The sequence below is a fragment of the Pyrgilauda ruficollis genome, unplaced genomic scaffold, assembly GCF_017590135.1.
Source record: "Pyrgilauda ruficollis isolate IOZ18807 unplaced genomic scaffold, ASM1759013v1 scaffold34, whole genome shotgun sequence".
NCBI classification, from domain to species: domain Eukaryota; kingdom Metazoa; phylum Chordata; class Aves; order Passeriformes; family Passeridae; genus Pyrgilauda; species Pyrgilauda ruficollis.
The window spans coordinates 303,071-330,314 of NW_024524822.1; the positions used below are offsets into that span (position 1 = coordinate 303,071).

The 27,244-nt window shown below is 62.1% G+C and overlaps 4 protein-coding genes across 4 annotated transcripts in view; 1 reads left to right on the plus strand and 3 right to left on the minus strand.

The window, feature by feature from the left end:
* Positions 1–628: 628 nt before the first annotated feature.
* EDF1 (endothelial differentiation related factor 1) lies at positions 629–3,797 on the plus strand. The gene is made up of 5 exons (XM_041474954.1): positions 629–785; positions 902–953; positions 1,933–2,093; positions 2,647–2,740; positions 3,253–3,797. The coding sequence occupies exons 1-5, from the start codon at positions 708–710 to the stop codon at positions 3,312–3,314; spliced, it is 447 nt and encodes a 148-aa protein (XP_041330888.1). The 5' UTR covers positions 629–707; the 3' UTR covers positions 3,315–3,797.
* An 886-nt stretch (positions 3,798–4,683) lies between these two features.
* On the minus strand, positions 4,684–15,380 carry LOC121357664 (apical endosomal glycoprotein-like). Its single transcript, XM_041475188.1, has 29 exons — positions 15,335–15,380; positions 14,677–14,817; positions 14,072–14,245; positions 13,737–13,877; positions 13,332–13,477; positions 13,125–13,209; positions 12,766–12,894; positions 12,379–12,525; positions 12,126–12,220; positions 11,716–11,874; positions 11,348–11,432; positions 10,785–10,934; positions 10,364–10,468; positions 10,047–10,178; positions 9,674–9,804; positions 9,476–9,581; positions 9,090–9,206; positions 8,739–8,873; positions 8,498–8,628; positions 8,210–8,426; positions 7,733–7,870; positions 7,507–7,628; positions 7,331–7,421; positions 6,980–7,126; positions 6,554–6,688; positions 6,178–6,305; positions 5,988–6,102; positions 5,670–5,845; positions 4,684–5,108 (listed from the first exon to the last, which is right to left on the minus strand). Exons 1-29 carry the CDS (start codon positions 15,378–15,380, stop codon positions 5,067–5,069), a joined length of 3,666 nt encoding a protein of 1,221 aa, XP_041331122.1. The 3' UTR covers positions 4,684–5,066.
* A 2,865-nt stretch (positions 15,381–18,245) lies between these two features.
* PHPT1 (phosphohistidine phosphatase 1) lies at positions 18,246–19,867 on the minus strand. Its single transcript, XM_041475175.1, has 3 exons — positions 19,675–19,867; positions 19,395–19,519; positions 18,246–18,637 (listed from the first exon to the last, which is right to left on the minus strand). Exons 1-3 carry the CDS (start codon positions 19,814–19,816, stop codon positions 18,545–18,547), a joined length of 360 nt encoding a protein of 119 aa, XP_041331109.1. The 5' UTR covers positions 19,817–19,867; the 3' UTR covers positions 18,246–18,544.
* Positions 19,868–20,501: 634 nt separating this feature from the next.
* AJM1 (apical junction component 1 homolog) overlaps positions 20,502–27,244 on the minus strand; it is a 9,039-nt gene continuing 2,296 nt past the window's right edge. Inside the window, 3 exon segments of the mRNA XM_041475107.1 lie at positions 20,502–22,063; positions 22,436–24,243; positions 25,982–26,055. Of these exon segments, the coding sequence (XP_041331041.1) occupies positions 20,557–22,063; positions 22,436–24,180 (3,252 nt within the window). The 5' untranslated portion in view covers positions 24,181–24,243; positions 25,982–26,055 and the 3' untranslated portion in view covers positions 20,502–20,556.

Genomic DNA, 27,244 nt, shown 5'->3' on the forward strand with positions numbered 1-27,244 from the left:
CCCAGAGCAGAGATCGGAGCTGCCCCGCGGGAGGAGCTGCAGCGCCAGTGAGAGGCTCGACCTCAGTATCGCCTTCTCTGGGCCGAACCAACCCAGGGCCCTCAGCCGCTCCTCCCTTGGCCCCTGCGGACCGTCCCGATGCCCGTGTCCGTCCTGTAGACGCTTTGCTGGGCTCCCCGCAGCACGAAGGTCCCACGGCACATCCCTGCCCGGCCCTGCCGGTGCCCGCAGGCGCGCCCGGTGCCAACGAGCCAGGGGAAACCGACACGGCGAACCGCCGCACTGCGCATGCTCGGCTCGGCTCAGCCGAGCAGGTCAACGGGTCTTGACAGCGCCGCAGAACAAACCAATCCCTGCCGGGTGACGGGTGACTGGCAGGGCCGATAGCCAATCTTAGCGTGTACAGGCACGTGCCGTCCGCCCCAGGTTGGCGTGGGCACCAGCCAGTCACATAGCGGGAAGGCTGATTGGCAGGTAACTGCGCCTATCAATCGGAGCTGCGTCGCGCCTGGGTGCAGTTAAGCCAACAGTCCGTGCAGGAATCTAGGCCCCGCCCTCTGCGCTCGCTCCTGTCTTCACCTATGAGCGCCTGCTTTTCCTGACGGGCGTGCGCCTCGCCCTATCAGCGGCCGTCGCGCGGCCGCGCCCCCGGAGGCGGGCACTGGGCGGTGCCCGGCGGCGGGCGCGGCCCGGGCGGGGTCGGAGCGATGGCGGAGAGCGACTGGGACACGGTCACGGTGCTGCGCAAGAAGGGCCCGAGCGCGGCCCAGGCCAAGTCCAAGCAGGTCAGCGGGGGGAGCGGTGCGGGGCCGGATGCGGGCGGCAGGCCTGGGCTCGGCGTGGTCGAGGCCACCGCTCCGAGCGGCGCCGCGCTCACCGCGCACCTTCGCTCTTTCCCCAGGCGATCTTGGCGGCCCAGCGGCGCGGGGAGGACGTGGAAACTTCCAAGAAGTGTGGGTATCCCGCGGGGGGTCCCGGTCCGGTTTGGGGCGGCTGCCTGGCACGGGGCGAGGAGGCAGACGGCGGCACCGCCCGGCTGGGGCGGGATCCCGGGCTGGGCCGTGACTGGCGGCCCTGGGAGCCGCCGGGATGGCGCCCCTGGAGCTGCCCCTTAGCTTCTGCTTGCCCAGGGCAGAGATCTGCCTGGTTCCTGCAGAGATCTTGGAAGAGCTTTTGTGATCACAACACTTAAGCTCCCCAGCTTCTTTCTTTTGCGAATTTGAATGGCTGCCGACATTCCTATGGCGCTGCTCTTTAAAAATTCCTTGTTTCTTCTCTGATGTAAGTTGCTGGGTTCTCTCACTGTAGGGAGGCTAGTCTGATGGTTGGAAGTAGAGAGATGATCCTTGAAGAAGGTTAATCAGCTTTATTGGGACACTGAATGTCAGAGACTAATGTGAGAGAAAGGATCCAAACTAGTGCTTAAATACTATATTTAACATGAGAGAAAACAATGTTTTTGAAGCTTTTAGCAAAGCTAACTACAATTAGACTTTACTTATCAAAGATGTCAGAAAATTGGTTAAAAGCTACTTACTTGGGGTGCCTTGTACTGAGCAACCACAATTCAAGTTCAAGTATTGACCTCTCTGTGCTGCAGCACAAATATGTGTCTGTAGTAAGGTTAGAGCATTAAATCCCCAACGAAAAGAAGGACTTGTCCTGTCTGGAGGGAAGTTCAGGTGTGAAGTAGGGAAAAGGAAGGGCTCTGCATGGCTAGGTGTGCACAGCACTACGAGCAGGGTTAGGTTCTCCTGCCTGATGGGCAGGAGAATTGGGTGAGATCAGTGTTGGTGTGTTAAAATCCTGAGAGCGCCCTGGGATCCTGGGCAGCTGAGGGCTTGGGAAAAGTCCTTTGATACTTTCTGGCACAGCTCTGAGCCTTATTTTGTTTGTCCTTGGTTGTTTTTTCGTTCTTGCTTTGAATAACAGGGGCAGCAGGCCAGAACAAACAACACTTCATTACAAAGAACACGGCCAAGCTTGACCGTGAAACAGAGGAGCTGCACCATGATAGAGTTTCCCTGGAAGTGGGCAAAGTGATCCAGCAGGGCCGACAGAGCAAGGGCCTCACGCAGAAGGACTTGGCCACGGTGAGTGGAGCACCTCCAGGTGAGGGTGGGCACCTTTCTGTTCCTTCATGGGCAGCCACAGTGGGATGGTGTCATGGGCTGGAAGTTTGAGGAATGCAGTATCGCTGGTGTCTGCTGTCCTGGCAGCTTCAGTTGTCTGGGAAAAGTTTTGAGGTTTGTCTGTGCAGCCCTTGAGTCCCAGGTTGGAGGCAGAGCCTGTCTGTGGCTGCTGAGCTGGTGGGAGGCTGCTCCCTTCTTCCTCCCAGCAGCTCACACCAACCCTAGAGGTTTGTACCATCTGGGCTGAGCAGTGTTAGCAGCTCCCTGCTATCTGAAGGAACAGCAATCCCTGGTGTTCCTATTCTTCCTGAGAAGGAGGGAGGTCAAAGTCCCTTCAGGATGGATGTTACCAGCACTGGGACACTTCAGGGAGGTGCCCGTGGGGATGGAGTCAGCCTGGGAGCAGCACTTTGTCATCTGTCCTGGCATAATGAGTGGCCATTCCTTATCTGTGTGAGTCCTGGGGGGCTGCTGCTGAGCATTGCTGTGTTTGAGACTCATCCTCTCTTTTCAGAAAATCAATGAAAAACCACAAGTTATCGCTGACTACGAATCAGGACGAGCGATCCCCAATAACCAGGTCATGGGCAAGATCGAAAGAGCCATTGGTGAGTTAAGGGAGACTTCAGAAATACTGCTTGGAGGGGTGGTTTGGGGGAAAGTATTTACCTTTTTCCTGTGAGGAGCGTTGCTGCCTGGAGTTTATTGTGGGTGTGGCGCCATTAAGTCATGTTCTGGTAAAACCTGGGTCTGCTGACTGAACCAGAACTGGGAGCTCTTGATCTTTGTCTGCACCTTCAGGCCTGCAGCTGTGCCCTGGGGACCATCCCTGTGTGCTTGCCCCCAAAACCTGTGAGATGCTGAGACCCATGGAAGCCTGATTGCACTTGTAGAAGGATTTTGTGTTTTACTCTCCTGGGCTGGTTCAGATTCCATCCAATTGGGTTTTGTTTGAAGTTGGTCTGGTGCTCTTAGAAACTAAAGTAGGATTCTCCTGAACTCTGGTTCCCCTGCTCTGTTTCTGGATGTTCTCTTCCTTAAGGCTGAATTTGGTGAAATAAAAGTTACTGGGTGAATTGATTGAGTGCTGATGGTGGTGCTCTCCTTTGTCTTATTCCAGGCCTCAAACTCCGTGGAAAGGACATTGGAAAACCGCTGGAAACTGGCCCCAAAGGGAAATGACAACAAAGCCTCGAAATCAGTTTGCTCAGACTGATCTGGTTCTCCTCAACCACTCTGCATATTGCCAAGCTGAACAAGAGGGTTTCAGACTTGCTTTGGGGGGAAATCTGCTGAATCTGTACCTGCTGTAAAAAGGCAACCTTAAAGAAGCAATTTTCCTGATGTTTGTTTTTCCTTGCTCCTTTTCAGAGATTGAGGATCTAAACCCCAAGAAAAAACCCAAACCCTGCCTCTGATTTGCCAGAAAACATGTACATTGTGGTGTTAGCAGCAGCTGATGTTAAGGCACTTAGGGTGGTCTGAAATGTGAGGATTTAATTGAAACAATTTGGGAGATGGGTGAGATATATTATATATAAATAATAATTTGGGAGAGTTGGGGCTTGATCAGAAATCATGACTCAGTCACTGTATCTCAATGAGTTTGGTTTGTTCTTTCCAGCCTGTTTTAAAGAGATCTATAATAAAGTTTGATACCCTTCAGTTGCCCAGGGGAGCTGCTGCATGTGACCAGCTGGTAGTAAATGGCTGGGTGTGACTGGAGCTGCATCACCTCTTCTTCCTTCTGGGATTGTAATTAAAGGGATGCCTGGGGTGGCTGGGATGAGGGCCAGCACTGTCACAACCTTCCTGGCTGTGTCATCTCTCCCTGCGTCAGGGATGGTGCAGCTTGGCCAGCAGCTTGGGGCTGGAATCAGTGCTGTGGAGGTGAGGGGAGGCTGTGGGGATCTGCAGAGCCAGGCAGGTGCAGAGACATCAGGTGAAGCCTGAGCCCTCTTTGCCCTTCCCCGCCTCTCAGCTCTCTTGGGCCCTCATTTCTGCAAGCTGCACAGGGCTATGGGGGTGGTGCTTGGCATGACTGAGGCATCACCTCAGGGGGACACAGCTGGGTGAGAAGGAGACAGGCTCTGGTCACAGTCTGGGAAAGCAGGATGTCCCTCCACTGTACATGGGGGCTGGGGGTAGCAGGACACTCCTTGTTGTGCAGGGGCTGAACTAGGCTGTGTGTGGGGCTGGGTTTGGAGTTCTCAGGTAAGGTGTGAAAGCTGGGGGTGTAGGGTGGGGTCCTGGGCTCGGCTGTGCTGGCTGCAGGGTGGGGGTCCAGTCCCTGAGTCCAGCCTGCACCTCAGCCTGCACTGGGTTTCCCAGTGACCTTTATCAAGTGCATTCACAAGGTGTGTGGGCAGCATGTGGGCATCTGTACAGCAGAGTGGGAGCTGCCTGCTGCCCTCAGGGGAGCTGTGTGATGCTCCCCTCTGCCCCCTGCCCTCCCCCCCACCACTCACCCTCCCCAAAACCAGCAGAAGCACTGAGCTTCCTCCCCCTGGGGTTTCTGCTCCCTGGGAGCTCTTGTGCTTTGTCCTGGACTTGGAAAGTGGCTCACACGCTCTGCAGCACCCACTGCTCTTCCCAGCTCTGGGGGCCAGGACCCCACACTTCACCCCCGCTTCCATGGCCAGAACTCTGGGTGGGGACAGCCACTGTGAGAACTCTGACTCGTGCCCCCTGCCAAAGCACGGGCCCATTGCTGTGTCTTGTAAGCAAAAAGTTCATGTTACAAACAACACAAACGCTTTTCCGGAGCACTTGGAGGTAGTGATGACAGCGGAGTGTCCCTGGGCAGGGCAGGCTCCCCGGGTCCCCGCTCCCCGGCGCCGGGGGCAGAGAGCAGGCAGCTGATGGAGTGTGGGTTCCTGTCGAGGGTGGTCTGCCCAGGGGGGAGCAGGCAATTCCTGCTGCCGGCTGCTAATTTCAAGACTCATCCCCCTCCCGTGGAGATATAATGACCTTGTCCTGTAAAGAAAGGTGAGTAGGAATTGGAGACAAATGTGGGCTGTCTGCTGTGAAACACCAGGATTTCTTCTAGGCTGCAGCAAGGACAATCTGTTTGCCAGCCCCCTGTGACCCCAGCAGAGGCACCAATCCCCAGTGTGCCTAGGGGGCCCCTGGCTGTTGTTGGAGTCCATGCTGGGGCTGGTGGCTCTGCTGCAGATGTCACGGCACCAAATCTGTCCAAGGGACCTGCAGCTTAAGCCACCTTGCACGGAATTGAGTGCTGGCTGAGTGAGGATGAGCCAGGTTTGCTAGACCCCCTTCCCACAGGACTCTGGGATGGGAGCACACTCAGCTCTTTCCAGAGCAGCTGCCTGGTGGCAGCAGCACTTTTAGGTCAGTCCTACAGCTCAGGGTCACTTGTTTGTCAACAAGCAGATAAGAGGCAGAGCCCTTTGCACCTCCTGTCGCGTTGGCGGAATGCGGGGTCAGGGAGAGCCTGCTGGCATTTGCTGAGCTTTTAGGAAAACGCTGTTTTAGCACAGCTGGGGTAATCAGGGAAGTCCTTCACCCTGCCCTTACATCTCGGAAGGTGATGTTGTCGAAGCCCTGGGAAGTGTTGCTCTCTGTCGGTGTCCTGCTCGCCACCCTTCGCTGTTTCAGCCAGTACCAGCCCCCAGCAGTCACCAGCGCCACAATGACGAGGGCCAGGAGCACACTGAGCACCACCTCCGCCACGAAACTGCCGGAGGGCTTCTCTGCAGGGGGAGAAAATGCTGTCAGGCTCGACCCATTGCCCAGAGAGCTGCCTCCAGCCTCAGCCCAGCACCCTGGGCAACTCTGGGTTGACCTTTCACAGCCAGAACTGCACACATCCCCCCCGCCCCTCCTTCCCTGCACCTTCCACTGGACTCTCCGGGCTGGAATGGCAGCCCACCCTGGTGCTGTACATGATATCATCCAGTGCCACTGTCCCCTCCATCGGCCACCTCCGTGTGGTGATCTCAAAGCTGATCTGTGGGGGAAGGTGAGGTCTGGGGGGCTGATGCACGCCCGAAGACACCCTGCACCCCAGGGTGGCCCCACTTACCTGGAACTCACTGGGGCTCTGCACGGGCACCACGGCGCCCTGCCAGCCCCGGCTGCGGTGCCCCGCCACGCTCCACACCGCCCGCTGCCCCGCCGTGCCCTGCAGCGTCACCCGCAGCTCCCCACTGGCTGCAAGGAGGGGCACAGGCGTCCTGGCATTACCAGCTGCCCCGAGCCCACAGGAGCCACCGAGCCCTCCCAGCCATGCCATCCTCTACTGGGGTGGCAGCTCCCAGAGGGACTGGGCCGTCGCCACTGCCCAGCTGGAATTGAAGCAGAGGGTCTGTGGTCCACAGGTGGGGGGCACTGAGGCCTCCACTCCCATACATGAGGCCCAGGGACCCATGGACCCCTCCTCCTGCCCCTGCAGTGCTCACAGAGGTGCTCCGGGATGTCCATGTGGTACCAGAAGCGCAGGCAGGAGTCGGTGGCTGCGGGCAGGGGTGGGCTCTCCAGCAGGGCACTGGTGCCCCTGGCACCCAGCACGCTGGTGTCAAAGTGCATGTAGTGACCTGGGCAGGCAGGGACAGAGCACAGGGTGTCCCTCAGTCCTGCACCCATTTGTCCCACCCCACTTGTCCCACTCTTCCCCCAAATGCCCAGAGTGATGCCTGGAGGACAACACAAACCAGCCCTGTACCTCAGTGCCCTTGGGGCCGAGCTCCCCTCCCACGTGAAGAGGGGACAGAGATGCTGTGGGGCCAGGCCTCAGAAGGTGTACTGGACTGACCCCATCCACCCCCAGCTCTTCTTCCTTGCTCTGGCCATGCCAGGGTTCTCAGGCAGGGATGGGTGTTTCCTACCGTTCCTTGTACCCAGGGTGTGATCCTGCTCAGGGCCAGGGTACTTGGCCAGGGTGATCCCATTCTTCCAGCCCCAGGCAAAGCTGTGCAAGCGGGGGTCCGAGGGGCTGCTCCAGCCACAAGTGTCCTGCTCAAAGTCACAGGATGCTGGGAGGAAAGCACGGCTGTGAGACACCCAGTACTACCTGGCAGGAGATGGGGCACCTGGGTGGTACACACCACCCCCAGCTTTGGGCCAGGCCAAGCTCAGGGCAGGAACAGGTCTGTCCCTATCCCCATGGCTTACATGCCCCCACAGGTTGTCCCATCCCCCTCTCTGATCCACAGTGCCCCTGTGGGGTGGGATCTCACCTGGCTTGGGGCAGGCTCCCACCGACACGTGCAGGTCGTCCAGTGCAATGTATCCGTGGTCACCCCCAGCTCCCACTGCCTCAAACACCACCTGGGCAGGGTGACACGCTGAGGCTGGCAGCCTCCATGCACCCCTCATCACCTCCAGCTGCCCCCAGCACCCTGCCCTGTCTCACCTGCCAGTCACCACCAGGCTGGACAGTGACATGGCTGCGGTGCCAGTTGCTCCCTTCCACGGTGCTCATACTCATAACCTTCCTCCTCACCCTGCTCTGCTCCACGAACACCCTAAGGAAGCCTGCCCAGGGCACCCAACATGGAGGAGGGGTCCAGGGCTGTGCTGTGTGGGGCTCCCACCCATCCGGAGGTGCCCCCAGGGGTCTCAGGGCAGGTGGTGCTCACCTGGAGTCCCAGTGCTCAGCTGGTACCAGAAAGCCAGGCACTGGGCGGACACGGAGGACTGGTAGGGCTGGGAGGTGAGGACAGCCATGTGCCCTGCAGGCAGGGAGACCCTGCCCGTGTTCACCACCATGTAGTGGCCTGGAGGAGAGAAGCCCCTGTGCTGTGACCCCTGCCCAGCCCTGCTGGGGAGCACTAGGGGACAACTGGGGCTGGGTTTCCCCCCCAGGTCAAGGAGTCTCCCCAGCCTGGGAACCTCCCCAGGATTAGGGAGCCCTGGGGCTGGGAGACTCTGCATTTGAGGAGTTCCAGGGTTGGGAAGCCCTGTGCAGTATTGCCTTCTCATCCTGGGGAGGGCAGGGCAGGCATGACACAAGGAGAGCAGGCAAGGCTGGCGTGAGGTACAGGCAGGACACTCAGCACAGGCAGGGGGGACACTCAGTGCAGCAGGGAAGCAACAGGGCTGCCACGGCCCTGTACCTGCGGCGGTGCCGGTGGTGTGGTCGGCCACAGGGCCAGCGGTGGTGCCAGTGCCGTTGCTCTGTCGCTGCCAGGTGCCCTTTCCGCTGGCTGCCAGCCCACAGTCCTCCACCTCGAAGGAGCAGGAGAGCTTGGCCCCACAGGCTCCTGCTGTCTGCGTGATGTCGTCTAGCCCCACGTCCCCCAGGAAACCATCGTGCAGCACCTCGAAAGCCACCTGCCCCCAGGCAGCGGTGTCAGACACCCTGTGCCCTGCTGGTGCCAGGGACACGGGGGCCCGGTCCTCACCTGGTACCGCTGCTGGCCCGTGGAGGGCAGTGTTGCCCATGCCCGGTGCCAGATGCTGCCCTGGGTTCCTCGGCGGGTCCACAGCACCACCTCCTCCCCTCCCTGTGGCCACAGCTTGAGGTTCAGGGTACCTGCGCAGAGGGGGCATGGGGGCAGCCATCCCACAGCCCTTGGGGACCCCACTGTCCTCAGAGTGGAGCCAGGCTGGGGCAGCCCTAGGAGGATGCCATGGGGCACGCACCAATTTGTGGGCCGGCCAGACGGTACCAGAAGGAGAGACAGCGTGGGGCAGCGGCCGGCTTCTGGGGGGCGGTGAGGAGCTGGGCCCGCTGCCCATGGCTCCATGGCACAGAGCAGTCCACAGACAAGAAATAGCCTGAATGTCGGGGACAGCCAGGGTGGAGGGTTCATGATGTGAGTGTTCCACATCACCCACAGCCCAGATCTGGGTGCTCCCAGCCTGCCCTAGGTGAGCTTGCTCCATAGGCATGGGGCTGCTGGGAGTGTACAAGGCATGTCTTGGCCCTGGGGATTGAAGGCTATGGGATGCCCTGGGCTCCTGGGTTCCCCCAAAGAGCAACCAGCCCCTTACCTGAGCCAGTGGTGTGGTCAGAGCCCTGTCCCTGCCCTGTGCTGTGCACCCATTTGAAGTCACTGGACAGATCCTGGTACCAGCCACACATGCCTCTCTCAAAGTTGCAGGACAGCTCTGGCCAGAGAGGTGACAGAGGGTGGAAAGGGGTAAGGCATCACAAAAGCAAATGGGTCCCCCAAACGTCCCTTTCCCCCTGCTCCCCTGCCCCACTCCCCAAGTTTACCCCACACAGGGGTCCCAGGGCAAGGCAGGATATGTGCTTGGCCCTGGCCCTCGGCCTTGTGCACCATGGTCCTGCTCTTGGACAGAGTGACAGCCACCAGGCAGCCCCAGTGGAAAGGGTGTGGGGTCTCCCTCCCTGCCCACACACCCCTGGGCCATACCCGCAGCTGTGGGAGACACCGTGTTGAGGTAGCACTGCTCAAATGTCACGTTGTCAACACTGACACTCGCTGAGCCCTGGAGATCCACCAGTGCCAGCAGCTCGACCTGGGAGCAGCAGCCATGAGCCTGGGGTGCCCGGCAGCACTGGCACTGTCCCACTGAAAGCCCCCAGGCTGGTCCCTGTGCATCCAGCACACCTGAAAGGGCCGGCTTCTCTCCCCCAGAGGGACACGGACACGACCCCCAGTTGTGCTGCCACGACGTTGTGTCTGCCAGACCAGCTGGGTGGTGCCAGTGGTGTGATCTGTGACACTGATGGCAAGGAAGCCTGCAACAAGAGGTGGTGCAGAGGCTGTGGACACCCAAAAACCCTGGCCACCCTGTAGGAGCCATCCATGGCATCAGCCCACGGTCACAGGGTGCAGGCACACAGACAGGGACACAGACACCCCAGCTCCAGGATGATGTGATGGGGCAAAGCACGGCTCGGAGAGGCAGCAAAGGCAGGTGGGCATGGGGGGTCTGGGAGCAGGAAGCAGGCAGGGCACCCTGGGGTGGGCAGGAGGTTACCTTGGGGGTCACTGTGGATGTGGTAGCTCATCTCCATGGTGCAGGCAGGGCCAGAGGGGCCCAGCAGAGGCGATCGTGCCTTCGCAGGACCCACCATCTGTCCTTCTCCTGTCTGAAGGGCCAGGAAAGTCCCTGGGCACAGAAACACTGTGAGGTGAGGACTGGGGTCCCACATCGCTGGTAGCACCCCCAGCCCAGCATCCTGCCTGGGCATCATGCCCCGTTGTGCAGTGGCACGCACTGGGAGTCCTTGCTCTGGGGGCTCCCGTGGTGCTGAGCACTGAAGAGCATTGTCTGGGTGGTGAGAACAGCCTCACCTGTGAGGAAGACGTCAGATTCAGTGACCTTCTGCAGACCCCAGCGCAGCCGCCCCACGCTGACATCGTGCCAGCCCCCAGCCCCTGACTCGAAGGTTGTTGTCCCTGCAAAGTCAAAGGATCCCAAAATCCCAGAATGGTTTGGGTTGGAAGGACCTTAAAGCTCATCTTATTCCACCACTCTGCCATGGGCAGGGACACCTTCCACTATCCCAGAGTGCTCCAAGCCCTGTCCAACCAGCCTTGGACACTTCCAGGCACAGCTTCTCTGGGCAACCCAAAACTCCAGGCTCAGTCTTGCCAGGCCGTTGTTCTCCCAGGGGCTGTGCAGGCACACAAGTGTCCCAGCCATGCCAGCCCAGGGGTGTCTGGTCCCCTCCACTGATGGGGTAGTGGTGCAGGTGCCTGCCTTGGCTCTCACCACAGCGCTTCTCGTCGGAGCCATCGGCGCACGTGTCAGCGAAGTCGCAGGCCAGCTCTGCGGCGATGCACTCCCCGCTGTCACAGGCCACCTCGTCTGCTGCACAGAGGCTGGCGCCTGCCTGGCTCGGCAGTGTCACCACAGGCTTCTCTGATGGTGAAACACCCCAGGATGGAGAGCAGTGGTGAAAGGCCCAGCAACAGCATCAGTGTCAGCCCTTCAAACCATGCCCCATGTCCCCAAGCATCTTCCTGGCTCTCCATTTCCCATCCCATCCCGTTCTGTCCCAGCCCAACCTAGTTGCCACCGGCTAGGTGGTCCAGGGCCTAGTAAGAGCTGCTTGTGTGACACGTTTTGACACAGAAGATAGAGTGTTAAAGCCACAGGACAGACACCAGCACCCCAGGGCAAATATTTGCTGTGCTGCACCCAGGATGGTCCCTGTGATGAGCAGAGGGACAGGCAGACCATGCCTGTCCTTTAGGCATGGTGCCATGGGTGCAAGACACCTGTGACAGCTGCCAACACTGGAGCAGGGTGAGGGACACTGCCCACCAGCTCACCCTGCTCCTTCACACAGCCCTGAGACAGGATCAGGTCATCGATGGCCACGGTCCCCCCGCTGCCAGCCACCCCCTCGATCAGCACCTGCAGGAAAGCACCATGTCAGAAACATCAGCAAGGGGTCATGCACAATATTGCAGGGATTAGGGTGACACCAGGCAGCCATGGGATTGGGGAGCCAGAACCTGTCATGGACTGACTCACATTTTCCCCGGGAAGGGACTCAGTGGGAGCAGTGGCTGACAGGGGTGCACAGCATGGGCTGGCATGGCCACAGTGGGCTTGGGGGGTGGTGCTGCTCCTGTATGCAGCTGTGGTCCCGGGCCCCAGAGGCACCCCAGCTCCCCCCAGCACAGCAGCAGCCCACCTTGAAGGGATCCATCACATTGAAGTCCACTCTCTCCCGGACCCAGCAGCTGCCCAGGTCTCCTGTCCTTTCCCTCATCAGGTGCTTGGTAGAGTTGGTCACATAGGAGATGCTGAGGTTGCTGGTGGCTGAGCCATGGAGGTGACAGTACAGCACGAGCTGGGGATTGGGGGCAGGGTGAGCCCTTAGGGCAGGGGCACACAGCCCCCTGCATCCCACAGAGGGGCTATGAGGAGCTCAGAGCTTCCAATGGGCACCAGAGATGTCACCAAAACACCCCCAAAAACCTGATGCCCATCCCCAGCAAGGGCCAGCCCAGCCCCGCCTGAGGGTCCCCAGAGTTGGGAACCCATCTCCTGTCACGACTATGCCCACGTGAGCTGTGACATGAGGTCCCAGCTGTGACTCACAGAACAGGAGTTGGTGGCTTGGAAGGTGGGGCTGCTGAGCTGAGCTGTGCCACCAGTCTGTGCAGTGGGGTCACTGCTCACATGGAGGAAAAAACCTGCAGGAGATGCTGGAGCTGAGTGGAGCCAGGCATATGTGTGGGTGCAGGACACCGCTGTCCTGGCACAGCCTTGAGCAGAGCCCTGGCGTGTGTCATTCCAGGGCACATCCCCCTGCGGTGGGGCTCCCCTGGGGCACTGGTGCCCCACCACGTACCAGCCCTGCTGTTGTTGCTGTGGTCCCGAGTGGGAATGCTGTAGGAGGTGCCCAGGTTCAAGCTCGTGTTCCTGCCCCACACTGGTGGCCCAGCCACCGTCTCCCAGCCACAGAGATCATAGTCAAAGGAGCAGCGGGTGAAGTTCTCTGTCAGAAGAAGGGACAGCAGTGACACAGAAACTGGGGTCCCAGCCCTCCCTTGGACAGGTAGATCCCTGCAATGGCCTGGGCTGATGCCATCCCTCTGCAAAACCTCAGGGTCATTTTGCCCTCCTAGCATGGGGCAGAACTGGCTGGGGCCCTGCCAGCCCAGAGCACAGCTTTGCCCCACCAAGGCAGACCCTCAGCCCATCCGCAGGACTCCTCCCCGGGGCCGGGGCTGCTCACTGCACTGCGCCGCGCCCTCGTCCGAGTTGTCCCCACAGTCGTCGGTGCCGTCGCAGAAACGACGCTGTGCCAGGCAGGAGCCACGGTGGCAGCGGCTCTCCTGGGCCCCGCAGGCCTGCTGCCCAGCCTCTGGGGTGGGGGGACACATGTCAGCGAGTGGCTGCTCCCACGGGGACATGGTGAGCACTGCTACATCATTCCTTGGGGTGGCTCAAGGGACAGGTTTTCACTGCCCACCTCATGCTGGCCAGGCCGTGGTGCCCCAAGGCAATTTGGGAGCACTGAGCGATGGGAGAGCTCCCCTGGGTTTTGCACCCCCCCCTCTTCCCCAAGATCCCAGCTCACAATGTGGGACTCACCTGGTAAGCCACAGTTCCTGAACATGATGTCATCGAGTGCTGCCTCTGCCCCGCAGGTGGGTGGTTGTGTCAGAGAGAAGATGAGCTGTGATGGGAGGATGAGGATGGCATGAGCTGCCCAAGCCAGGTCTCAGAACACTGCCCAGCTCCTCTGATCCCAGTTTATGGGGACAGTGCCTGGGTACCAAGGTACCAAAACTGTCTCACCTGGAACTGCTCCGTGATCCGTCCAGGGTAGGCAACCAGCTGGTGCCAGCCCTCACTGCTGCGCTCAGGGCTCTGCCACAGCTCCACCACCTCATCCTTGTGTGCCACAGCCAGGCGCAGCACCGGCCGCTCTGTCTGGTTCAGCCCTGAGGGAAGCCCCAAAAGTGCCCTTGGTACAGGGCAGCCTGGGGTACCCAGAGGAACGAACGGAGCCCTGCCAGCTCTGTGGGCTGGAACTGGGACCCACAGGTCCCACCAGCTCTGTGTGTGGAGCGTGGAAGAGCAAACAGGATGGCAAGGACCCATCTCAAGGTGGTTCTGTTCCTGCCACAGGAGCAGATGGCCCCATTCCTCCCCACTGCCTCCCATCCTCACTGCCCAGTAGCTGATGCTGCCTGTGCCCACCTTGGGTGCTCTCACAGCTCCCTGAGAGGTGATACCAGGTTCTGATCTCACACGTGGCAGCTGCTTCCCGCATCTCTGGTGACCTGAGCCAGGCTGTGGCTGCGGTCTTTGCTGGGGGGGACATGGTCACCAAGAACCAACCTGGGGAGGGCAGAAAGCAGAGCGGGGGCTGCAGCCCCATGGGGTGGCACCAGAGCTGTGCCAGCACTACTCCTACCCCTCCACAGGTGTGCTCCCTCCCCTGCACCCTACAAAGATAGGTGTTCTGGCACCCGACTCCAGTGGAGTGGTGCTGTGGGTGGCCAGAGCCTGCTCACCAAGCAGCTCCCACTTACCCAGGTCAGTGCCCACGGTGTGGTCTGAATGAGGCCCCATGCCCCACATGGCCAGGTTGGCCCGGCCTCGCACCCATCCATACGTCGAGGTGCCCACATCCTGCCAGCCACAGTCACTGTCCTCGAAGTCACAGGTGAAGGGGGTGCCCAGAACTGCTGAGCCCCATAGGTACCCTGAAGGTGGGCAGATGCGGGGGGTCAAGGCAGGTTTGGGGCCACCCTGGGGACCTGTGCCCACCCCAGGGAACTGCACCCATCCCGGGGGGCTGCATCTACCGAGGGGACCTGCACCTACCCTAGGGACCTGTGGCCAGCCTAGGGGACTTGCACACAGCCTGGGATCCTGCACCCACCTGGCAAACTCACCTCCACCCAGGCGACCTGTGTTCACCCTGAACACCTGCACGAGGGACCTGCCCCTACCCTGTGGATCTGCACCCACCCCAGGGTACTGTACCAATCCTGGGGGACCCTGCATTCATCCTGGGCACCAGCACCACCCCAGGAACCTGTACCCACAACACCCCCCACTACATAGCCTGCTCTCTACCCCAGGAGCAGGGCCTGAGGGTGTGTCTGAGGGTCTGGGGAGTCTGAGCACCCACCACACTGGTTTTCATCCGAGCAGTCGCTGCAGTCACAGACGAAGTTGCAGAGCTGCTCAGCTGTGCTGCTGCAGCTGTTGACAACCACGGATCCACTGGGGAGCACGGTTCTGGCTATGAGAGAGACAATGGGGCTGAAAACTCACAGGGAACTAAGCACGGTGCCCGCAGCAGGAGATGGAGGGCATGCATGACCTGCAGGTGACATTTGCCTGGGCACCTCGGTTTGGGACCCTGCTGGGGCAGGTTCTGAGCTCTCAGTGGCATCTTTGCCTGGACGACCTCCCTGTCACTGTCCCGGCACTCCACATCTCACACTGCCACCTCCCACCGTCAGCCTTGGGGTGCCAGAGCCTGCCGGGGCACTGACTCTGCTATATCACACCCGTGCTTCGAGTCCCAGCCCCCTTTTTGGAAGAAAAAGGAATATCTGGACGTTTTCTGTCCCACGCTGAACAAAGCCACTGGTGATCCCCATCCCGGTGCTGGGGGCTCCGGCACCCTCTCACCCTGGGAACCCCAGCCTGAATTCAGCAACAGAGCCCAGTGGCTGGCCCAGTGCTGGGGCAAACTGCTGTGGAGGACCGGAGTGGAGCAGCCAGCACGGAGGCCCCTTCCCTCCAGCGACACAACCCCCGCCCGTGTTGGCAGAGCTCACCCAGCAGCACCAGGAGGGCCAGCATCGCCTGCCTGCCTGCAGCCATCCCGGCCACCGCGACGGTAAAACGGAGCTGGAAGAGGCCACACTGGGAGCCCCGGGCTGGAATGTGCTCCCCTGGAGCTGCCTGCGTTGGACTTCAGCCCCGCTGTTATCGGCCCCCTGGCCAGGCAGCGGGTTTATGGCCAGGCTGTCCTGACTGGGACAGTGCAGCGCGATCCTGTCAGCAGCACTGCCGGCACCTCAGCAGCGAGCTGGAGCCAGGTGCCCCATGGAGACCTTCGGCTTTTCCCCACTGAACCTCTCTTCTTCAGCCCGTTTTCCACGCAGAACAAGACGGTGGGTGACACTCTGACTGGGATGGGGCACAGCCCAGTGGAATGTGTTGGCTTGCTGAGGGATGAGGACACTTCCTGCAGAGCCAGAGATGCTGCCAGCCCTCTGGGGAAGCTGGCACCTCTGCCAGGCATATGGGGGCTCTGCCAGTCCCTGTGCATAAGGAGAGTGAGAGACTTTGGGTGCAGGGTTGGCAGTGGGCTGCACTCTGGCCAGCGAGAACAGCTGAGCTGGGAGTCAGCTTTATCTCCAATATTCCATCTCACCCTGAGCTCTGGCAGTGGGAAGTCATTCCCTCTTGTCTTGTCACTCCAAGCTCTTGTCCCTAGTCCCTCTTCAGCTCTCCTGGAGCCCCTTTAGGCACTGGAAGGGGCTCTGAGGTCCCCCTGGAGCCTGAGGATCCCAAGATGCTATCAGGAGGAGCCAGCCTTCGCCCTGCCTGCTCCGCTCCAGCTGGCAGGAGCATCTCAGCACCCAGCTCATGAATGCTGTGGGGTGAAGTAGCACAGCTCCAGGGTCACAACCAGGTCAGTCCTGGGGCAAAACATTCCTGGCAGAGCCCCAGCAAGGGCTGAGCCTGGAAGAAGCACAGCTTGGCAGCCAGAGCCCACAGATCACCACCAGTGTTGCCTGGCGATGGCAACTACTGACCCCACTGGTTTCCCTACCTGGGCAGAGGAAGAAGAGCCTGCTACCCCACAGGACCCCTCTCCCCTCTGCTGCCGCAGTCTTCGTGCCCTGAGAGGGGCCCCATCAAGCAGATCCTTCCAGGGAGCCAACGGCCTTGGAAGGCAGATTGCAGCGGGATTGCATCAGGGGCAGTAAAACACAGGCTCAGCTCCTTCCCCCAGTGCCAGCCAGGCCCAGTGAGGACCAGCAGTCCCACATCATCCAGTCCAGGCATGCTGGAGGGCAGGAGCCCTGCCCAGGAACCTTGGCAGCACCAAGCTGGCCACTGGCACAGTAGCCACTGGCCTCCTGGGTGCCACAGGCAACGCCTCTCTCACAGATCTGACCCCTCCCCTGCGCACTAGGGATGCTGGTGCTCCCAGTACGAGATGTGGGCATACTGGAACAGATCAAGTGATGATGATCACAGTACAGTACAGAATGGAAAGCATGACAGGAGGTCACCCCATCCCATCCCTCTGCTCCACAAGGGCTCCCTGGAAGATGTGTCCAGATGATTTTTGAGTATCTCCAGAGAAGGATATTCCCTGATGATGATGAGGGGACTGCACCTCCCACAAGGAGAGGCTGAGCTAGATGTGCCCAGCTTGGAGAAGGTGTAGGGGGATGTCACCCAGGTAAGCCCTGGCAGGAGGGTGCAGGGAGCGAACCCTTCGAGCAGGGAGTGTCCCGGTAAAGACTGAGACAAGAACAAAGCAAGAACAGCAAATGTCACTTAAAAGAAAAACCTTTTTTTTTTTTTTTTCTGTGAGGGCTGGTAAAACGAGAGCAGACTCCCAAGCTGCTGGGAAGTCCAAGTTGGGGAGATTCTCAAACCCCACCTGGTCACAGCTTCCCACAGCCTAATTCTAGACCAGAATCATGGAACTCCCTATGTTGGAAGGGACCCACAAGGACTGTCGAATTCAACTCCCGAGTCTGCACAGCACATCTCAGCAATCCCACCACGATGGACCAACTGAAGCTAGGCCAGTGGATGGACAGGACATCCCAGAGGTGCCTCCAAGCTCCACAATCCAGTGACTTGCAGGTTTGCAGCTGACTGTGTGACTTCTCGATAACATTCCCCCCAGCACAGGGGAGAGTCACACCTTGCAGGATGGAGGACGAGGCACAGCAGAGCCATGTTTTTGCCTGTGAAACTCATCCCCCTATTGTGAGCTTCCTTTGGAGTTTGGGCACAGGTTGAGCTTCTGCAGGTTGAGCTGACCCTGCATGCCTCTGGACACAGAGGAAGGAGCCCACATCCCTGAAGGCACGAGGCAGAGGCAGCAGCAGGGAGCATGCAGGGTCAGAGTCTGACAATGAAATGGGGCTGGGACTGGGCTGGGAGGGTCCTCCAGCCCCAGCCTCACATAGGACAGCGACTGAACCAACCCAGCCTACACATCTCCCTGGCGTTCTCCAGCCACTGAAGTCTCCAGCAGCTTCTCCCAGTCTCCCTCTACTGCTCCTCACTTGAAAGCACAAGCAGGGAGAATCCCTGGGAAATTGTGAGGTGGTCCTGGGTGGCTGGAGGGATGGAGTCAGGGAGGATGCTCTTCCTCAAGGTGTGACCACCTGCCAGAGGGAGAATGGCCATATTCTTCCCAATCATGTTCCCAGGTAGCTCAGTTTCCTCCCTGCAGGAGATGGGGCTGGTCTCTCCCCCAGGTCCATCTTGCCTTTCCCTCTCCCAGGCCTGGGCATTGCTTTCCTCTCTCCTGCCTCAACCCTTTCCAAGGCAAATCCCAATACACTTCCTGCTGTTCCCACCCCAGACTCTGCCTGCTCCCATGCCAGGCTCCTAGGCCAGGCCCCCCTCAAGGGGCGGATAACCTGGGGGGGTCCCTTCCACTGTCAACAGGCACAACCTGGAGCTGGGAAGGAGCAGCCGAGCCGTGAGCATGGCCACAGAGCAGCTGTGCTCCTCTGACGACTTTAATTCTCACAGATACACGTGGATGAGCCTCTGGCACCAGGCGGCTGGGGCAGAGCAACCACTGGCTTCACCAGCTTTGCCATGCCAGGGAGGTGGGAGCACCTGGCACGGGGACAGTCCGGTGATAGCGGAGAATGGGGGAGTTCAACACAGAGGAAAATCAGGAGAGCCTGGAGCACGGCCGAGCATGGGGAGCCTGCTGCCACCACCCTGGTGCTGCGTACAGCTGTGCCAGTTCTTGGCTGGCACCACAGACAGAGGAGTCAGTACCCTTCATCTGCCCAGGTGATCTCATAGTCGGGGTACTCGGCCTTCAGCTTCTCTGTGGTCACAGCGTGGTCAGCTCGTCCAAAGCCCTGCATAGGAAAAGAGGGTTCCCAAGGAGAGCTGGTGGGAATTTGCAAGGAAGCCTGGCAAATCCCCAGGGCAGCTCTGGCAGACCCCAGCAGCAGAGAGGCCACAGAGCCTGTGCCAGCCCTTCCTGACTCCAACTGCTGCTGGTGTTGCACGCAGGCAAGAGGACAGTGCCACCCTGAGGCTGGGAAAACTACGCGCCCAGGGACCACCACCCTGCCCTGGTCCCAGCTGGGCTCTGCACTCAACACCCAGTACAGCAGGTGCTGCAGCACAGCACTGGGATGGGGTCAGCATCCAGGGACCCACCATGACAGTGATGTCCCCGAGGGTACCTCCAGTCACCCTTACAAGGCCCCTACAGCACCGGACACTCCTGCAGGAACGCCCTCAGGACACACAAAGTGGAGACAGGGTTCTTGTGCAGCCCAATTCCCCCTGGCAGCACCCAGCGCTGGGTACAGCCACTGTGCCCATGGGGCCTCCGGGGACTCTGGGTGTGTGGCAGCCCCACAGGCAGCTGCTGGGGGCTTCATGGGGTGACCGTGCTTTGGCCAAGCACTGTTCACCCGAAAGGGCTCTGCGAAGTCCCCCCTCCCTCGGGCACTCGGGAGAACGCCCAGGAGCCCCGGGAGCGCCGCCCCGCTCACCCCTTCCAGCCCCGAGGGGATGCGATGCCAACTCGGCCGCCGTCAGTGGGACCCACACCGCGAAGGGAGATGCCGCGTCCACGCGTGGGCCCCCCCGGCTTCCGCTTACCACCGAGTACCCGTAGACGTGGATCTTCCTCTCCTCGGGGCGGTGGGACAGGCGGCCGCCGCCGAGGCACTCGCAGCTCAGGCCGTGCCGCGCCAGCTCCTCCGCGGTGCGCTCGAACAAGTCGGCTGCAGGGAGGGAGCGGGGGTGGCGCGGGGACCCCCGCCTCAGCCGCCGCCCCGTGACGGGCCAGACGCCCGGCAAACCCCCGCCCGCCCCCAGGGCCCGCGGCCGCTTCCCTCGGCACCCTGGGCCACAGCCCCGCACTCCCGGCGCCCCTCACCGTGGTACTCGGCCCAGCCGTGGCCTCGCACGACGTCCTTGGGGGGCGCGCCGGCCTCGCGCACCCGAACCAGCACGTACTTGAAGACACCATCGCCATCGATCTGCACGTCCGGCACCCGCGACAGCGCCGCGCCCGCCATCGCTGCCACCGCGCACCGTGCCCGCCTCCTCCGCCCAGCGTCCAACCAGCGCCCGCCCTCTGCCCGTGTTCCCGCCTCCTCCGCCCAACGTCCAACCAGCGCCCGGCCCCTGCCCGTGTTCCCGCCTCCTCCGCCCAACGTCCAACCAGCACCCGGCCCCTGCCCATGTTCCCGCCTCCCCCTCCCGGCGTTCAAGCAGCGCTCGCGGAGCCAGGCCCCGCCCACAGCTGGCGCGGCTCACCGCGGTCGCTCCCCCCTCCCCCGGCAGCGTCCAGGGACCCCCCAGCCCTGCCCCGCTCTGTGCCCAGAGCCCTCTGGGATCCCGGGGCCCCCCAGCACCTGAGGCTCCCGCAGTAGCACGCACAGGCTGCACAGACACGGTGGGGACACGGTCCTGCTGCAGCCCAGCCCCAGGCGCTGGGTGCGGCCGCTGCGGGACCCCCGGTGCTGAGGGGACCCTGGGGCAGGCCCGAGGGGCTCTGGGTTGTGGCAGCCCGGTGGGCAGGGGCTGGGGGGATGCGGAGCGCCCCTGCTCTGGCCAGGCACCGCTCACCCGAGAGGGCTCTGCAGGGGCTCGCCAGGCTCTGGGCTCCAGGGCAAACCTCGGGCTGTGCTCCCGTCACCCCCCCCGTCCCCCCAGCACTGCCGGCTGCCCGCAGCCCCCTCCCCTTGGTGTAATAGCCGAGGGGGTTCTGACAGGACAGCACGTATCTACAGAGGGGGTGCCCCCCGCCCTGCGTTCACATGATGTCGTCCAGGAGGTTGGGGCTGGCCACCCAGTCGAGGGTGCGAGGCTCGGAGGCCGCCATAATCATGCACATGAACTGTTTGCCCGTCCTCTTGTCGATGGGGTAGATGGTGGTGGGGGTGAAGCGCTTGTTGCTCTCCACGAAGTCGCAGAGCTGCTCGTAGACAGCGGGGAACTCGTGCCGCAGGAAGACGCCGCGGATGCGCAGCTCCCGCTGGATGTTGATGAAGCAGACCTCCCGTGCCTTCCGGCCCTCCTCTCCCTCCTTGTCGATGTCCGCCGTGCCCGGCGGTGGCGTCAGGATCAACGTTTCCATGTCCCGCTCCTTCTTCAAGATCTTCTTCTCAGGGCTGGAGGAGGCTAAGGCCACCTTGGCATATTTCCTGACCGTCGGCACCTGCATCTTCGGTGACGGCCTCTCTGGCACTTTCTGAGTGACGGCCACGGTTACATTCAGGAGGAAACATTCGTTGGGGTCGTACTGGCTGCCTGTCTCCCGCAGCTCCTGGGCATACTCCCCCAGGTTGTCCGAGTAGCTATCCAGCTCCCGCAGGGACAGGTACGTGGGGGACATCAGCAGGCTCTCCAGCCCAAACTGGAGAAAGTTCTCGGCGGAGCCCGCATTGGGGAAGCCCAGGAAGAGGACGCCACGGCCACGGGAGAGGTATCCCACCTTGGCGATGCGTGAGAAAGCCTTGTGGACCTCGGTGTTCTCGCGGCAGAACTGCAGGACGTGGCGGCAGACGCTGCCCACCCGCCCGTAGACACAGCTGGCCTTGTGCGTGTCCCAGTCCTCGCGCCGGCAGTGCCGGGAGCAGTAGTAGGTGTAGCAGCTGTGGCACGATTTGAAGTAGAGGCAGGCGTTGAACATGGTCTCTGTGCGCCGGCACTTGGCATTGGAGCACATCATCATGTCGTCCTCCTCAGCGCTCAGGTCGGGCGAGCAGTTCTCCGGTGACTTTTCGAAGGGGCCGGTGGCCGGTGGGCGGCGCGGGGTGCCAGCGTGGGAGCTGGGGCCCGGCTGCTCCTTTGTGGGTCGGGGTCCCTCGGGCACGTTGTGAGAGACCCGCCTGCCCTCGCCGCGCCGGGGGGGCCCCGAGGCATTACTGCTCAGCAGCTGCTTGAGCTGCTCCGCGAGGCTGTCCCTGTCCCCGGAGCGGTGGCCCGGTGCCGGCTTGTAGTCAATGACAAGGTCGGTGATGAGTTCGTCCAGCTGCTCCAGGCTGCGCTGGCGCCCCGAGCCACTCTCCCTGGCGCTGGGCTGCGGGGCACAGGGCACGGCGTAGGGCCTGCACTCCCGCCCCGCGTCCAGCATGTCCCAGCTGGCCGAGCGCCTCTCACTCCGGCCCAGCCCGTCGGCGCGGATGTCGTTGTCGGTGATGGTGATCTCCGGCGTGACGTACCAGGAGCGGCCTGGGGGCCCGCGGCTGCCGTCGGCGTGCACCCGCTCGAGGATGGAGCTCTCGGAGAGAGACAGGGCCGCGTAGCGCTTGGGTGAGCTTGACAGGTTCGCCCAACGTCCAACCAGCGCCCGGCCCCTGCCCGTGTTCCCGCCTCCTCCGCCCAACGTCCAACCAGCACCCGGCCCCTGCCCATGTTCCCGCCTCCCCCTCCCGGCGTTCAAGCAGCGCTCGCGGAGCCAGGCCCCGCCCACAGCTGGCGCGGGGTCCCGCCGGGCAGCGGCTGTGGCGGTGGAGGCTGGTGCCGGTGCCGGTGCCGGTGCCGGTGCCGGTGCCGGGATCCACAGCGGGGAGCAGGGCCGGGCAGGGCGGCGCGGGCGCCCTGAGTGACGGGCCTTGGCCACGACCGCGGCTCTGCCTCGCCTTCCCTGATCCCCGCCACGGTCACCCTTCACTGCGATTACGCCCGACCCCGGTCAGAGCCCCCCGCAGCTTGACAGGTTGATCACCACAGGCTGCCGGCGCTCCTCGGGGGATAAGGCACGGTGCTCTTCATGGGCGAGCAGGTTCTCATAGCTGCGCCCACGCAGCAGGGCCTCCTCCCTGCGTGCTGCCGGCGCCAGGATGTTATCCCAGGATTTGGAGTAGTGCTGGGTCTCCCGGCCCAGCCGTGGTGGAGTCACTCCGTAGCTGGCATGCCAGGAGGAGAACATGGCCTCACGCCCGGCCGGCTGTGGGGTGAAGCGGGACAGCTGCAGGCTCTGGTAGGGCAGCGTGGCCCGCTCGGGGCAGTACCAGTCCCCGAAGTGCAGGGGCTGTGCGCTGCGGGGCGGGGGGCACGTGCGCGACAGCACCTCCCGCTCCCGGTACTTGCCGTAGTCCTCGGCATAGAGCAGCCGCGGGGAGGAGCCGAGGGCTGGGTATGTCCGAGCGTCCTCGGCGTAGAGGGTTTTGACAGGGGTCCCACGCGGGGCGTAGTAGCGGGGCTCATCCCCATAGAAGGTGCGGGCAGGTGCCTCCTGCACCGGGTAACCCCGCGCCTCCTCCACGTACAACGTCCGGGGCGGCATCGTGTGAGCAGCAGCCTTGGCCGGGTCCTCGGTGTAGAAGGGCTGGGCCACGGCGTGGCGGCTGGGGTAGGGGTAGCTGGCATAGCCAGAGCTGCGGAGGGGCATGGCAGGGCTGGGGCACCGCGCTGACTCCTCTGCGTAGAAGAACTTGGCTGGGACGCCGGGGGCCGAAAAGGTCATGCAGCCCCTGTCGGGGTACTCCCTGAATTCCCGTGAGGCTGGCACGGGCACTGTCTGGTACGCCAGTGCCCGGGGGTCTGCCTCGTAGTACTCACCGGAGTAGGGCAGCAGCGGAGGGTCCCCGCTGTACGAGTCGCTGGGGGTGGGCGTGCGGGACGCGGACGCCTGCCGGCTCCCTGGCACGGTCAGGCTGCGGGCGGCCCCAGGGGTGCGGGGCCAGCGCGGCGGCTCCGGACGGTTCGGGGCTGCCCGCAGGCTCCGCGCCGTGTGCACCAGCACTGCCTCGTCCGGCTTGATGTCCACTCGGCACTTGACGTGGGGGCTGGCGCCCACCTTCGTCCCCGGCCCTTCCTCGTAGCAATTGCTGCCCAGGCAGAGCGGGGAGATGCGGCTGACGCTGCTCCGCTGCGGCTGCAGCTTGATGGGGTGAACCTCGTTGGCCAGCGCCCGCAGCGGCATCGGGCCCTCGCGGCGCGGCGAGGGATCGGTGTGGGAGGGCTCCCGTGCCACCCGCAGCACCTCCCGCCCACGCCGGGCTGGGGGCGGTGATGCCGCCACAGTGATGGGCACCGGGGTCAGGGTGGACTTCACCCGCGGGGCGCTCTTGGAGCGGGCTCGGCGCTTCGGCTCGCTCCGCGGCGCGGGGGCTCTGCCGCTGTAAGGGTCTGGCTTCGGTGGCACCTGCCTGCCCGGCGGCCCCGGCGTGGGCTCGGGCATGCCGGGGCGCGGACAGGCGCGCTCCATGGCCGAGGGGGTGCCCAGCTCTTCCAGCGACTCGATAAAGTCAAAACTCCTACAATGGCGCTTGTTGAAGGGCTGCGGCTCGCGGGACAGGGAGGAGGACATGGAGGCGTCACATTGTGCTAAGGGCTGACAGACAACGGAATCCCCAGGGGCTGCTGTCGCCACCTTGATGTCTTGGTACACCGTGGACACCAGAATGTCAGGTGGGTCTGTTCGTGTCATCTTAAAAGCAACTCTTCTCCTGCCAGTTCCCTGTCACACAGCCTCAGAGGACGGTAGCCCACCCTGCAAGAGAACACATGAGGTGCCTCAATCCTGGAGTGACCTTGTATCAATCCCCACAGCTCCTGGCCTAGAGCTGGGAGTTGGCCATCTCTTCAGAAAGGAAGGTTTGGGGGCATCCCAGCCTCCACTGCTGCTGTCAATAGTCAGTCAACTGGAGGAAGAAACTGGAAAAAGTCTCCAGATCCAGGGTGCAAATCACGGAGCGTCAGGCAGGACACCGATGGGGGCAGCCAGGGAACTCTGCATACCAGCTCAGCACAGCAAGAGGAGAACACAGAGTACTGTGCCCTCTTCCTGGGCCACAGGGCACAGGGACTGTCTTGCAGAATCACATGAATTGGCAGCTCTGAGCAGGGCTGTGAGGGTTCAACACCAGGGTTTTCCATGGGGAGTGTGTGCTCAGCCCTGGCGAGAGCACTGGAATGGTGAGGGATCTCCTGGGACTGTGTGTACCCACCTCCCAGCACCAGCACTGCAGCGAGAAACGGGGCCCAGGGACAGGCACCATGAGCACCCACCATGGTGGCTGGGAAGCCCCCACAGTCTGGGGCTCTTTAGGAGGCAGGAGCTACAACCCCTTCTTGTGGTGGCTGCACCCACTGTGGCCCACAAACACCTGTGTGGGGTGGTCACAGTGCTGGCTACACAGAGTTGCACCACTCTCTGGGTCTTTCACACCAGGGGTGGCCCCAGGGGTGGCAGAGGGGTGTTGTGGTGGGTGCCTCACCCCATAGTCATGTCAGCAGTAATTCCTGCATCACCTCCCTGTGCCAGAGGAGCTGTGCTGGCTCAGTACCCACTGGCTTTGTCTCTTCTGTGTCCCAGGGCTGTGACACGTCCCCTGGGCTGGAAAGCGAGTGTGATGTGGCTTCAGCTGCTGTGGGACATGGGGTCTGACACCCACTGTGTGCCAGCACCAAGCACCCCAGTGCTCTGGGACAATGCTGTTGGGCGGCCAGGGTGAGCAGAGTCCCCAGCCACAGTGTGACACAGCTGTGTGACAATGAGGACATCAGGACAAGGTTCCCACAGTGAATGGGGGGGACAGAGGAAAGTGTCTGCCCACAGGACTAAGTGGGTTGTAGCACTGACCTTCCCCACCAGCCCTTTGAGAGCTGCCATGGGTTGTCACCAGCACTGGGAGATGTGCACCTTCTCTGCCCACAACGGGCACCCCCCCAGCTGTCACCTCACCACATCCTCTGAGCATTGGGTGTCGTGGCCACCAAAGGCCTGGGTGCACTGGTTGACGCTGGCTGCTCTGTGTTGCACTAAAGAAGGTGGGCACTTGGCTTTAAAGAGCAGCAGAGGACCACAGGGAGGATGTTTCTTGGAGAAAAAAAAATGACTTTATTTAGCAAGAAGCATTGACTACGCAGAGATGAGGAGATTTGGGTTCCTCCTCATTGCCTGCCCCAAAGCTGGGGGGGTGCAGATGCCAGAGCTGAGGTGACTCCAGTGGCCTTGGGGTGTCTGTCCATGTGATGGGCTGGGGAGAGCAAGATGCCATGAGAAAGGAGATGGGGGTCCCAGTGCCTCGCTGCAGAGCTGGGAGGGCAGGTTTGCCCCCCAAAAGGTGACCCAGTATTGGCTCTGCTGTGTTACAGTATGTGGGAGCTGGGCTGGATCTGGCAAGGCAGCACCCCGTGCCACAGCGATGGTGACAGTGGCACTGGGAAGCACATTCCTGTGGTGTTGGGGTGGCTGGTAGGCAGGGAACTGTAGCCCAGGGTCCTACCTGGTCCAGCAGCAGCAGTGAGGGGGTGGATGAGCTGAGGTGGCCGAGGGGCCTGTGGTGGCTCCATCCCAGCGCTGCAAAACAAACAAGGCACGTGAGGCTCCTCGGGCACCCCCAGTGTGGTGCAGTTGTGGCTGCCGGGGCCATGGATGCCTTGTGAGCACATGGAGCACCCCCAAGAGACCCTTGCAGCCACAGCCCTGCTGAACCAAAAAGAACTGTCACCCAGCAAGGGCACTGTGCGCATCCCTGCGCACTGGGGATGTGGGCGCTGCATCCCACGGGCACCAGTGTCTTCCACCCACCCAGCAGCACCCACTGCCGGTGGAGCTGTGGGGTTGCCATGGTTTCTCCAAATTATTCCTCCTCTGCGAAGACAGCGTGGGTAAGGACAGCGTGGGTGCAGGGGGAGGCTTGCACGGGGAGCTGGGGCTCTGTGGCAGTGCAGGGAGAGCAGAGCCCTCACGCAGCTGCAGGAACCCTCTGCCTATTGAGGATGGCCCCACAGTGCTGCCAGTGCCATTATGCTCACATGCCCACCAGTCTCTGACACCAACTCTGCAGGAAGAGGGTTTTGCATCCCCTCTGCTCTTCAACCCCCCGGCTGGTGGGCATCCGGTTGGTTGGATGCCCCCTTCACCCCCAGCACTGCCCACTTTCGGCAGGCACCAGCCTCCCTACCCGGGGTGCCCACACGGTGTCACCCCGTGGATGTGACACCTGCCGACAGTGCTTGCAGAGCGGACGGTGCCCACGGAGTGGATGGGAGCTGCCCCCCGTGGGGTCCTGCCCTTGCTCCCGGCACGGGCCCACGTGCTGCTCCCACCGTGCTGCCCGTGAGCACCGGGCTCCGGCAGCACGAGGGGCTGGCCCGAGGCCGACCCCGCTGCCAGAGGGGCCCACGGAGGATGCCGGGAACTGGGTCACTGCCTGCATGTGCCACGTGAGGGCTGTGAGGGGAGGGGTGCAGACCCCCCAGCACTGCACCCCACACTGCCCACGCACTGCAGTACCCTGCCTGCCCCATAACCACAGCGGGCACTGCCTGCACGCTGCCCACCCTTCCAGGACACTGCCCACACACTGCCCACCCTTGCCCGCACACTGCCTGGGCATTGCTGCCCATCCTGCCTGCTTGCTGCCCATGCATATCCCACTGAGCAGGCAGGAGTGCTGCAGTGGGTACGGTGCCTGCACCCTGCCTGCACATGCAGAGTGCTGAGCACACTGCACTGCCCCCCCCCCCCCCCCCCCCCCCCCCCC

Excerpts from the sequence above, each read along its gene's own strand:
- EDF1 (XM_041474954.1), top strand. The coding sequence starts at position 708 with ATGGCGGAGAGCGACTGGGACACGGTCACGGTGCTGCGCAAGAAGGGC. Across the intron at positions 2,094-2,646 it reads CGCAGAAGGACTTGGCCACG|AAAATCAATGAAAAACCACA; the intron begins GTGAGTGGAGCA and ends CTCTCTTTTCAG. Across the intron at positions 2,741-3,252 it reads CAAGATCGAAAGAGCCATTG|GCCTCAAACTCCGTGGAAAG; the intron begins GTGAGTTAAGGG and ends GTCTTATTCCAG.
- PHPT1 (XM_041475175.1), bottom strand. The coding sequence starts at position 19,816 with ATGGCGGGCGCGGCGCTGTCGCGGGTGCCGGACGTGCAGATCGATGGC. Across the intron at positions 19,520-19,674 it reads CGGCTGGGCCGAGTACCACG|CCGACTTGTTCGAGCGCACC; the intron begins GTGAGGGGCGCC and ends CCCTCCCTGCAG. Across the intron at positions 18,638-19,394 it reads ACGTCTACGGGTACTCGGTG|GGCTTTGGACGAGCTGACCA; the intron begins GTAAGCGGAAGC and ends TTTCCTATGCAG.
- LOC121357664 (XM_041475188.1), bottom strand. The coding sequence starts at position 15,380 with ATGGCTGCAGGCAGGCAGGCGATGCTGGCCCTCCTGGTGCTGCTGG. Across the intron at positions 14,818-15,334 it reads GGCCCTCCTGGTGCTGCTGG|TTTTCAGCCCCATTGTCTCT; the intron begins GTGAGCTCTGCC and ends GTTCCCTGTGAG. Across the intron at positions 9,805-10,046 it reads CATCCACAGTGACCCCCAAG|GCTTCCTTGCCATCAGTGTC; the intron begins GTAACCTCCTGC and ends CTCTTGTTGCAG.